Genomic DNA, 12544 nt, shown 5'->3' on the forward strand with positions numbered 1-12544 from the left:
GAGCGAAACCACTGTGAGCGAAAGTTCACCTCTGAAGAGCCAAATGGAATCCTCCATGTCACCACAGGAAATATTTTCCCCCTCGTATTTCTTGTGATTAAAATGGCAATGGTTTTATGAGCAAACTGGCTGACTGTCATATGCACTGTTCCGGAGAGCAACCCCAAAGTGCTGACCACCTCACATCTCTCTCCTGTTTTTGTTTTCCATCTTGCAAAACACAGCATGCAGTGTGGCAGGGCTTAGCTCTCAGTGCTGGTGTTGGCTTGAGTGTGGAGGTGAGCAGAAATTCTCACTAGAAATGCACTGGACCCTGCTTGTAGTCTAGGACAAGGAGAAGAAAAGCCAGGGAAGTGGATGAGCAACACCACAGCAGCAGAAGGGGTCTCCATGCACTCCTCTTGCCCAACTGATGCTCCCCCCCTTATTCATGAAGTCAGTTGAGGCTCTGGTGAAGGCAAGGGCAACCCGCAGTCACGTAAGATATTTGGTGAGATTAAGACTAAAAGGGGCAAAGGAAGGAAGGAAATTATGAAATCGTGCAATAGTCCAGAGGTTTCCAGACTCTTTCACTGTCTGGACCACATCCAAAGCAGAAGATCCTCTCATGGACATTTTCTCTCCCATTTCTGATCATGCAACATTTCTGTGGCAACTGCAGCAATTCCATACATGAAAAAATAATATTTAGCAGATGGAAAGTAAGGAAGAAAGTCAAAGCCCTGTAATTAGCTTGTTCTCCATGGAGTTGCAGATACCTTCAGAGCCCGTGCAGAGAGCTGTGGGCAGAGCCCCGCCGAAAGGAGAGAAAACTTCACAAGCAGGAGATTAGGAAACCAAAGCAATCAGAGCTGATGGTCAAGGAGCTGCGGAGAGTTTTTTAACCATTCTGTTTCCTAAACCCTTCCATGTGATTTCATCTCTTTATCAAGCCCTCCCTTCAGAGTTTGAAGGTAGTTTTTGCTGTTTCTGTGTATTTGTCCCAGGGCCTCACAGAAAGGCCTGGGCTCCCAGTAGGTTTTCCGTCTCATCCCCTCATTCTCTCTGTCTGGCAGTACTTTGATCAGGAGGCCTCCAGCGTTCATAAACTGGGAGAAGGAAGTCTGGCATAGAAAATGTGCTGTGGAACAGAGTATTGCAAATAAGACATGGCTCATACAGAACAGGGACTGCAGGAGCTTTGTAGGACCAAACCTGGGGGTAACATAATCCCCATGAGCCCTCCTATGTGTGGGAAACACTACTTTTGAAGATACCTTTGTCAGCTTAAGAGTCTGGTCGAAGAGGCAGGGTGTGCAGTATTCTTTCTGATGGGACTTGCTAGTTGCAGCAGGATTTAGAAGGCCTAAGTCACTCTGGGACAAGTGCAAAAGTCTGTAATAACAGTATCTGCATCTGAGTTAGTCATGAGTGAGTGAGGAAGGAGTGTGGGTTTTGGAGTTAGAGCTGTGTGCTTTCCTGGTGATGGCTCCCTGCTCCCCAGGCTGCTGCTCACCTGGAGACTGCACGAATTGCAACAGGCAGTTTCCTAATGAAGGAAATGCAAACTGTGCTGCTGGCTCTCCCCTGACTCAGGACAGAGGCTGCTTGTTGCCTTTTGTGCTCCTCTAGCTCCAATGTGGGAGCTTCAGGCGGTTTTGCATGACTTTGTAACCAACCTACATGGTATCATCCACCCACGAGTGCTCTTTCCTGGCTCCCTGTCACAGACAACCTTTCCTTATAAACATCTGGCATTTATTTGCTGTCCTACTGGGAGCTCCCCCTTTGCTGTTGTTGCTCGGAGGGCTGTAATGCTGTGCAGTCACATACCAGATACGGTGCCGTCATGTACCACTCCGACACCAGGTACTCACGGGAGACCTGACACGGCTCAGCCCCGACCTTGGGCTCTTCCTGTTCAGGCACCAGCCACAGCAGAGCCAGGAGAAATGAACTCAGCTTTTACCTCAAACCACGAGGGAGATCAGCCTGGGCTCAGCTGTGGAGGAAAGCAGCATTTAAGGGACTAAAAGCAGAGGAAAGCTCGGTGTTACGTTTTCCAGCAGCCACAAAGGAATCCCAGGCAAGATGCTGACACCAGGAGTTTTGCTCGCTGCTGGCACACAGAGATAGGCAAATATTAGCAGGACTAAGAACCCGCCTAAAACCTTGGAAGAAAGCAGTTTCCCATAATATATCAGGGACAAAATTTAAAATCAAGCAGCTGTTTAGCGTTTGATCCGTCTGCAAGGGATGCTTTTGCAAAGCATGTATTGCTCTTCAATTTATCAAAACATGGGCTGCATGGGAAGGAATGCTCCCCACACCGAACAGCTCCACAGAGGGAAGTTGCTAAACTTCCACCAAGGAATGGTTTGATCCCAGGCAATAATGTTGGAGTTTGGGCTGTACAACCAGAAGAGCCTTTGTGTACACCCGGAAAAACGAATATAGTGAAGTGCCTTCCCTTTCCAGAGATTTCAGAGTATGTTCACACGCGCTGGGGCTGAATGTGGGGGAAGGCACGAAGAGGTGGCACCGATGAGGCTGGTGTCTCCAGCTGCAGAAACCAGAAAACCAGGTTTGTGCCCACAGACACAGTCAGCCATGGGCAGGAAAACTCTGTTTTACATAAGGAAACCCTAAACATTGCTGGAAATAGAACTGAGAGATTATTATCATGTCATTTTTGCAAAATATAGAGCAGAAGCTGCATGACTGCTGAAGCCATAATCATCAAGATCCTTTAGCAATGAGCTTCTGTCTTCCAGATCTGCACAGCCTTCAGTTTTGGTGACCAGGAATGCAGAGGGGAGTGGTTTGTTTTTTTTTTAATTGCATAGTTAAATTTAACTGCAAGAGGCAGCAAACTGCCTTGTAGGTAAGTGGTTGAAGAAAATTGCCACCAGTCCTGTGTTCATGTGTTTACGAGGCTCTGTCCAGTGTCTCCTGACCCACAGTCATTCCCAAAACCACTGTTGGGATCGTTCACACCCTGACAAAGCACTGGGAAGTAACTCAAAGGGGTAGAGGACACTGAACACAGCTGCTCGTATGTCTTCTTCCAGACATGCTTTTTCCTGTGTCAGCTTGTGTTCTCACATTTTTCTATTGCTTCTGGACAGCACTGTATTTTCAAGTCTATGAGAATTGTGTTTCAAAGTGATAACTCTATAAATAAGTAGCTAACACCCAGCTGACTTTGGTCAAGAAAGAGAAAAACGTGACAGTTGGCTACTTCAGGAAGCCAGTTCCCAGGACCTGGATTTTATGAAGTGTTGGAAATCGGGATTACACTTTGTTTGACTGGAGACTCTTGTCCTTCTTTTGCCGCCTAAATTGCAATGTGTGATTTCTGTTGTGAGATTTGCTGGTTTGTCATATATACACATGAACTCGTGGCTCACACATGTTCTCAAAGACAGGTTTGGGCACACGCAAATGCACTTTCCTCTCTTTAACTTTCTTTTTACCCCTCAAAATCCCTTGACACTTGCACCACAGCACAAAGCTGCTGCTGTGGCACACTTCATTTGTGCTGTTTTATAACCTTGCTTTTGGTTAGTTACCAATTGCCTCTGATTTTGCCTTAATTGCCAGGGAGACAAAGGTGCGATGGGGATTCCTGGGCGGCCGGTAAGTCAAAACCTCTTGTGTGTGCATTATCCTCCCCACTCTCTTCCAACCCCCAGGATTTGGCGGGGGGAGCTTTGAGGATGGTCCTTGGCAGGTGTCAGTGTTCTTTCTGAGCCCCACACCTGAGGGGCTCCCCTTGTTGCAGCAGGGTGACCAGCCCTGCAAGCCACACACATGCCAGGAGGGGTGTTTCCATTCCCTCTGCTGTGCTATCCAGGTCCTCCTCTGGTTCAGCATCCCCCTGGTTGGGTGCCTCCTGCTCCACCTCGTGCGCTGGCCAGGCTTGCTAACTGTGGGCTTGCTAACACGCACCCCTGCCTGCCACCAGCAGCTGCCCTTTCCAGATAATTCTGCTCTGAGTGAAGGGGACCATCCCCTGCCTGGCTCAGGGCTGTATTTTGGAGCTGCTCCTTGCTCGGGCATCCCATGATGAGGATGGGGAGGAGGAGTGGGGCAGGAGCTGAGGCCACCCTGCTCATCCCAACCCCATAGCCAGGGTTTTGGGGCGGGAGAGCGTGCCCTTGCCGCTGACACCTGTGTTTGTCTCTCTCTCTCTCTTCCCTGCACCCTCTTGCATGTGGCTGCGGTGGGTGCCACTGACCCAGGGACTAAAAGGGCAATCTGGAGAGAAGGTGAGTCAGCTTCTCATAGCCTGTAGCACCCCCAGACTCTAGGGCCTCCTCTAGGGCCAGCCCAAGCTCCCTGGTCACAGTCGTGGCCACTGCAGCCAGCTTTGGGCTTCCACACCCCCAGGCTGCCCCATCTTCCGTGTCAGTGCAAGTATATTTCCCAAATTCCTTCCAGGCTACTCAGCCTCTGAAGACGCTGCGTTTCTTGTTTATGACAATTTACTAACAGCATAAGAGCCAGCGGGCACACGCAGGGCTTCCCTCCAGGCTTCCTGGGTTTTAACCATTGACTTTCTTCCCCACTGGCAGCTCTGCTTGACCTAATCAACCTGCAGCTCCCCTCCACCTCCCAGGTTAACCTGATCCCTGGTGCAAGCAGGAGCAAGGAAGAAAATGGCACAGCATGCTTCTATTTCTGACACAGTGGGACACCATCTCAAAGACTGCTTGCTGTGTAATGAGTTGGTGTTTTGTGCCCACAAAGAACTGGTGGTTTGCAAAGCACTCTACTGCTGGCCCCTGTTTTGACATTTCAGTGTTAGTGTATTTTCCCCAGAGCTGTGAGTACTTCCCACCCATGAGAACAGGGAAATGGAGGTTTTTGGGGTGTGTGAAAAACTGAGTAACAATGTGTAGGAATTAGGAAAGGGATGAATATTCACCTGACAGGGGTATCACCTGTGCACTACCATACCAGCCCTATTTGCTCCTCTTCATAGTAGATAGAGAGAAAAATACAACAAGGAAGGGTGAGGTAGGAGATTCTCCTTCCTTGCTTTCACTGCTTGCTCATTGGAGCCAACCAACATTATCCAACAGACTAAGATTTCCCCACCTGAAGCCATCCTGTTTTTTCTCTGCATGTCCTTGCATTTTTCTCTGGCCAAAGTTTTCAACATGAAGGGACAGCAGATACATACAAACAAACAGTGGAAAAAAATCCATTGTCCCTTCTTCCCCAAAGCCCTCTGTGAGAGCCCTAGGTCCTTGGCAGGCCACAGCTTTGTTTTGCAGAGAGCTCTACTTGCTTGCAGGCTGCTCGGTTTATGAGATGCTCCATCCCAAAGATCCCCAGCCCTGGGCACTTCTGGAGCTGCCTCTCAGGAGTACACTGTTTTCCAGAGAGAGGGACATGTCTTGCCCATCACACGCTGTGGGTGGCAAGGAACTGGAGAGGCAGCTGTTTTCTTTTCCAGCAAGCACTTTGCTCTGTTTTCATCCACATCTCAGCTGAGTTTGAGAAGTACACAAGCTGCCCACAGCTCCAATTTCCCTGAAGCCCAGTACATCCCTCCTCCTTTCCCTTCTTCTGCAGGACACAGTCCTCCTAGACTCACAGTAAGGAAACAGCAAGGGTTTCAGGCCGTCTTTCACACTTGCAATGGGGCAGAACCTCTGTTTTGCCAGAAAGTGTTTTATGTGTTTATAGTTCTCCTTGCTGTGCAGTTTCCATTTTCTGGCACTTCTGAGCGGCTACAAATGACATCTCTTTTCTCCTAAAGTGTGAGGCAAGAGCTGGGGGAGGCCAGAACGGCAGCTGCCCCATAAGCCCTGAAGGTCTCACACCTGAGGCACCCTCATTTAACCCCAGTCTTGACAGGAGTATCATTGTCTTTGTATTTTCCTTTCCTCCTTTGCTCACTCCTCTTCCTCTCCCTCGTGTCTCTGCAGGGTGCTCCAGGAGAAGCCGGCATGTCTATCATTGGGCCCCGCGGTCCGCCTGTAAGTGGCTTTTTCTCTCTATTTTTGGCTGATGCAGGATGTGGGCAGGTTACTGGGAAAGACTGAGGAGGGGCACTAAGACACAGCATCAGCTGGAAAGAGCAAAAACCCTGTATAATGTGGTTCCCATACTGAGCCAGCCTTGCTTTTATACTGCTATTATATACTATATATAATGAAATTACAGCTCATTCTCCAGAACAAATAAGGAAGCCTTTCCTTGCAAGGAAACCATATTCCTGCATTTAAAAGGAAGAAGCATCCTTTCTTCTTGCAACAGGGCTGCTACCACTTTTGCAGAAAATACGCCCTTTGCCTGGCTGATCTCAACCTTGGTTTCTTCAGCAGGGGACAAACTCCCTGATTTTGATGAAGGAGCAGGATGAGAGCTAAGCTGATGAGTGGCAAACTCACGAAGACGAGTAGTTTGGAGGTCTTGTCAAGTACCCAAAATCTTGGAAACTCTTTGTCAGCACATTTAGTGCTATCTGGGCGGTCCCTTAGCTGTCTGGGGCGATGAGGAAAGTGCAGGCAGGATTATACATCCTGTTCCAGCAAAAGTGTCCCTGCAAGGTGCAACGAGTCAGCCAGACAAAGCTTTTTGCAAGGATAAGGTCATAAAAAAAGACCAAGTTGAAGGGCTGGAGTGTGTTTACGTGCCCTAAACACTGGATGTTTCTTACACTGCGGTTCAGCCGGCAAGCCTCTGCTTTTGTGAGGGTGCAGCCAGTCCTCTCCACTCCATCCCTGCACAGCCTCCACCAGAGATTTCCATGAAAAAAAGACCTGGAGATTCAATTCTCTCCCTCCCAGTGGGCACTTCCGATTTTGATTAACCTGTGAAGAGCACCATCCTTGACCTGCAGAGAGGATGGGCCGCTGGAGCCTTTGTTTCACAGCAGAGGTCAAGTGAGAGAGACCTAGGCAGTGAGAACACTTGGCTACATCTGGCTTTCCAATTAACTTTCCAAAAGCCCCATGGCAAGTGTTTCTAATAACAAACAGCTTTGCCGGTTCCCAGACCCACCTGCCTGGGATGCTGGAGTTTGAGAAGTGACAGAACCAAAACTCAGGACCCAAACAATATGCCCAGCAGATGGTCCCTGGCCATATGTCCAGGCAAGGAGGAACAGCTGGCAGGTCTCTCAATGCCAAGATCTGAGCAAGACCACCCTGCTCCACAAAGAGCAGATTTTGGAGGGTAAGTGTCCTGTGGATTTTGCTGTTTCTCCCAGGCTGTGGCTCTCAGCCTTCTGGACAGTGTAGTTACACTAATTGGAGAGAAAAGCCATCAGTCCCTGTCCATGTAGGTCCTGCAGAGAGAGACAGGCATCACTGTTTTCTTGAGGGACACATGCCTGGTTTGCAGGACAGTTTTTAATATCTGCTTTGGTGCTGCTGCTGTGGTTTGGGAAAGTGCAGAACATGTTGCATCTTCAAAGCAGCAGAAAATTTAGATGGCAAATGGTACCTAACATGGGATTTTGCCTACACCAGTCAAAGCCCTGATATGCCAGGACTGGCACAATTCCCCACTTTTCCCGCTGCAAGCCTACTGTGAAGATGATCCAGTTTCCTGGGGAGCTGGTGATAGGTCAAAAGGATGGCTGAGCACTGAAGACAAACACGGAAACCCTGGCCAAGGGGCCACTCAGAAAGACGTGGGATGACAAATAGTTTCCAGATTTTTGTTTGGAGGTTGAAGTTTTTGCTCAAGCTCAGAGCTGCTTAACTTCTGGCCAGAGAGGGACAGTGCAGCGATAGTGGCAGAAACAGACAGTCTCCATGATTTGGCAGCTCCCAGGATTACATTCTTCATACAATCAACATTTTAAAAAGAAGACAAGGAAAAGCAGCCACCCAACAAAAACAGTCTCTTGGAGTCACTCACTGCTGAACTGTTGTCTTGGCGTGAAACTGTGCAAATCACGCTGCTGTCCTCCAGAGAAAGAGGCAACAGTCTGTAGTCTACAGAGGAAGCCAAATTGCACCATTTCCAGGTTTTTCTCTCTAATTCTTTTTTTAGCACTTCTTGTCCGGGGAAGTGTCCAACCGGGAACCAAAACTAATGAATTGTGGCTAGACTCTTCTTGCTTCTTGCCTTTTCAGAAGCCAGCGGTGGACACATCCTCTAATTTATAGCCTATCTTCCCTCCTGGTCACTGGCCAACAGGACCAGGTGGTTTTCTATGTATCTTGCAAAGCAAAGCTGACCAAGTTCAACTCTGCAGAACTAAAAAGCCAGTGCAAATGTGATAAGTTCCTGCTAGCATTGTGTACAAAACCAGAACTGCCAGTGCAACATGAGGCATTTTGTGGAACGGGCACATCCCTCAAACCCTGCAAAAGGACTGTTTGGCCCCATCCTCTGCAGGGTTAAACATTCACTGAGTCTCTCTGCAGATAGAGGGAGGAGATGTAACCTGAAGGTGAAGGTTTTCCCTACCAGTGTAGCTCTGAGGTCTCTCCTAAAGGGTTCTTATTGCTTCACTGTGGCAAACCTCAGTCTCACAGCCCAGCAGGCCTGTCCCCTCCTTCCCCTTCCCTTCCCTCAGCACCACACAGGATCACTCTGGTTAAGGCAGAGTTGCACCCTTGTTTATAGCTCTTTCCTGGGAAACCCTTGTGGGACTCAAACAGTCCAGTCATGGTGTCTCAAATTGCTGAAGAAAGCATTTTCTTCCCCAGAATGGGAGAGTACATAAGGAACCTGGGCTTTTTGGCATCATAGCATAGCTTTCAGGGTAGGCAAGATGCTGCAGTGGTCACCTGATGAGCATGGTACAGGATTTACCTCATCCTTCTGCTTCCATCTACATGAGTGCTTCAAAATCTGCTGAAGTCTGGACCATATGGACCGTAAGCTTCCTGACTTGGCTCACACATTTTTTAATTTTTTTTTTTAATTTGAGATTGAAAATCTCTAAGTAAAGTGGTATCTTTTCTGGATACCCACAAATCTACGGTCACTGTGACCTGGGGTGTCACAGGTCCCAAAAACTGAAGAACTGGGGAAAAGTAACAGCCAGGACATTTTCTTTTTTTTTGGTGTTTTTAAGTGGGTGATGAAGAAGCTGCCAAACACATCCCAAGCCAGTGTTTGCTGTACCTGATCCCAAACTGGTAGCCAATTCTGGCTAGCTAGCAAGAGGCGGGGAAAAGACTTGGTGCTCATGTTCCTCTTGTCACACTGCCTAACTCTCCTTTTTCTCTTAGCTTTCAGAGGACCAAAAAAAAAACCACACCAAAACAAACAAACCAGAAAAGAAAAAAATCATCTCTTCTCCAGAATTATTTGTGAGGAAAATGAATGTGCTGAGACTTGAGATTAGGGGAGGAGGAGAAGGGGGATGGTTGTGTTTAGACAGCAGTGATCTGTGAGGCTTGTCTTGCACAGAGCAGCACCCTGCATTAAACGCCTCCGGTTTATGGCAGCAAGAATTGCCATAAAATGAGCTCAGCCTCTGGAATATACTCCAAAAGCCTAGCATATGGGCTAGGGACACCCATTTAATTAATGTAAAAACTTCAAGGAAACTGCTTGCAGTCCAAAATGGAGCTGCTCCAGCATTTTCTTGGCCCTATACAAGCTGGAGTGGGGATGAGAGATTTCCCCTCCTTCCCAAGACACTTTCCCCTTGGAGGAGAATTAGGTGTCTCTTCAGAGAGTCCTAGGATAATTGGTCAGAGGCTGGAGGAAAGGCTCTGTAGAGAGGACTTAGGGTCTATCAAAATTCATTTCAGTTCCTCTAAACTGCTGTCTGTGTTTCATCCTTCCCAGGGACAGCCTGGAACAAGAGGTTTTCCTGGATTCCCGGTAAGTGTAACTGTTAATTTATGAGGTACGAGTGTGTGATGTTACTAGGAAGCCTCATTAGTGCCTGCTGTATCTCATCATTTCTTCCTGAAACCAATTACCTGATCTGATATCACTGGAAAAAGTAATTCTTTCTTCATTTGTTTTTCTTTTTTTTTTTCCTTTTAAGTGATACTTAGGGGGGAAAAAAAACTCCAAACCACACAACTCCAGAAGGAAATTATTTTAAAAAAAACCTCAAGTGTTAAAATAACATAGGTGAAGCCAGATCTGTTCAATAAAAGTAAACCATCCTAAGAAATATCCCCCAAAAAAGAAAATAACCCCTAGGTAGATGAAATTCCAACCTTAATTGAGCTTTTAGGTGATATTCCAATAGCAGGAAGTGCCTGGGATCCAAAGGGGGCCCTACATGGTGAGGGTCAGCTGGGGACTGTGCTGGGCTGAACACCCTGGTCATGCCAAAGGGAGAGTACATAAAACATGAGAGGGAATTCTTCTGAAACACTGTTGCAGATGGGCAAGGGAACAGAGAACAAACAAGCCCAGGAGAGGACAAAGCAAATTTCATTTCAATCCTACAGCTGCTGGCAACACTCTCTGAAGCACTGAGGCTGCTGGAGAACTCAAACGGTTGCTATTTATTCATATGCATTTATCCTGGACAACTAGGGAGCCTAAGGCAAACACCCCCCACATCCCTGCTCCTGCCAGGCAGCTCAGCTGCTGCTCCAGGACACTGGATGTGCCAGAGCAGGTCTGCGGGGGAGACTCTCATGCCTGGAAAATGGGAGGAATTGGCAGCCTCTGAGCTGTCTGACCACGCTCAGTGGCTCTGCCCTGTGTGGAAAGAGGGGCTGTGAGCTGCCCCGGGGCTGAGGAGAAGCAGATCTCTCCGGGCCATTGTGGTCTTTTGCTTTTGGAGGAGCAGAAAACAAATCAGCCCAGCTCATGAGAAAGTGCCGAGTGGGACTGCGCTCTGTGGAGCCTGTTTCTCATCAAACACTACCTTCAGCATGTGCTCAGCCGTGTGTCACCTCTTCCTGGGGACACTTTTATTATTCTATCACTTGCAAAAATGCCTTTTCCCCAAAGGTGTATGCCCTTTTAAGTTAAGTCTTGAGAAAACTGCTGATTTTCAGCTAGTTTACCGGACACCGTAGGATTTTAAATTCTGAAGGCTTTTTGCAAATTGCCTATGAATCCCTCCTCTCTTCCCTTCTTGTGTCCAGCATTGCTGCTGAAATGGGCTGACAGTGAGCAGGTCCCTGCTGGAGCAATTGGGAATCTGGGCTTGTACTCAGTGGGCCAGGGACCTGCCAGGACCCGGCCAGAGGGCACGGAGAGTCACCTCACCTCACCCCAGTCCATGCAGTCTTGTGGCACATGGTGCTTCCTGGGGCAGATGGACAGACACCCCGGGAAAAGCACTTCTCATCATTTTTCCTTTTTTATTTCAGGGCCCTATTGGCTTGGACGGCAAACCGGTAAGCAAAAACTTCTCTGCAGGCTTCCTGTCCTGCCTCCTGCTAGGTCCCACTGCCCTGCCAACCTGTGTCTTATACAGTATGTTTTTAAGGGGATTGTTTTGCAAAGTCATGCACGTGCATGAATTAAAAGAAAATTAGGAGATTGGCAGGTAGGAGGATACCACAGATGCCTTGGGGGGAGATGCAGGAGTCAGGAGAACTCGGGAAGGCAGAGTGTGGCCTCTTCCCTCCTAGGCAGATCTATAAAATAGCACATCACAGGGAAAGCCTTAGCAGGCACTCCCAGCCCGAATCAGACAGGCAGAGCAGGTCCCCAAGGCAGCAGCCCTCTGCCTCAGCCAACAGCTTCCTTTGAAGTTGACCCTACAGCGTCTTTCTCTTCACTGCTTTGCTGAAAAGAGCTGCAGTAGAAGAGGGAAGGATCCTAAAGATCTCCATGAGACCTCCATGCTTTCCTTAGAGCCTCCTCATAATCAGCTTTGTAGTAGAGAGACTGAAGTTCTTCCCATCCTTTGGAGAGCCAGGTGCAAACACAGCTACTTCCCCATGAACCCAGCAGACATGAAACCCACAGCTCCATGTAGCAGCCACACAGCCAGGTTCACCACCAACTTCCTCTAGCCATGCTGCAATGGAAAAGGAGCTGGTAGCTCATACCTCTGGCATCTAACTTCCTGCAGCAGGATCCTGTTTTTGCCATGAGGAACATGATCCCCAAGAGAGACACAGCAGCCTCTCTCTTGTACTGCTCTGTGGGCACACACTGCACTCAGCAGAAGCTGCTCTGCCAGCCCGAGGGGGGCTGAACTTTGTCCCAGCCATGCCCTGCAGAGCCTTTTCACCCTGTATTCAGCCCCCAGAGCTTTGTTCTGAGCATTCTGCGTAGCAGGGAGTGGTGTCCTCTTAGTTGTGTGAGCAAAGCTCGGCGCTGCATCCCCCTTTGGAGGTACCTCCCGAGGTAAGGGGGAAGTGGGGTAAATCAACATCTTCTAGTGACTGTGGCGGCCAAAGCTGATGCGTATTTTCTTTCTTTTGCAGGGTCATCCTGGACAGAAGGGAGAGACGGTAAAAATATACATGTTTGTCTGCAGGTGATGGGTAGGTTTGAAATGATGTTGCCTCTCAGCTGGAAACAAGCTCATAGGCAGGGTAGCAATCTTCGTTCAGCTGATGCACGAGCTGCATCCCTAATTCTGTAACTTCATAATAGCAGTGCTGGGATGCATGGCTGTAATTTTTACATTATGGCTATCAGATTCATCATGTCA

General features: G+C 48.4%; 1 protein-coding gene across 16 annotated transcripts in view; it reads left to right on the forward strand.

Moving 5' to 3' along the window:
- COL13A1 (collagen type XIII alpha 1 chain) overlaps window positions 1-12544 on the forward strand; it is an 87510-nt gene that overhangs the window by 30647 nt on the left and 44319 nt on the right. For 15 of the 16 annotated variants that reach the window (XM_027661001.1, XM_027661012.1, XM_027661016.1 and 12 more), the window contains exons 5-10: window positions 3583-3618; window positions 4224-4250; window positions 5919-5969; window positions 9751-9786; window positions 11247-11273; window positions 12315-12341. In XM_027661001.1, the coding sequence (XP_027516802.1) occupies window positions 3583-3618; window positions 4224-4250; window positions 5919-5969; window positions 9751-9786; window positions 11247-11273; window positions 12315-12341 (204 nt within the window). The remainder of the gene's footprint in view (window positions 1-3582; window positions 3619-4223; window positions 4251-5918; window positions 5970-9750; window positions 9787-11246; window positions 11274-12314; window positions 12342-12544) is intronic. The other variant, XM_027661004.1, reaches the window with a different exon arrangement.

The sequence above is a fragment of the Corapipo altera genome, unplaced genomic scaffold (genome assembly GCF_003945725.1).
Source record: "Corapipo altera isolate COAL_440 unplaced genomic scaffold, ASM394572v1 133, whole genome shotgun sequence".
NCBI lineage: Eukaryota > Metazoa > Chordata > Aves > Passeriformes > Pipridae > Corapipo > Corapipo altera.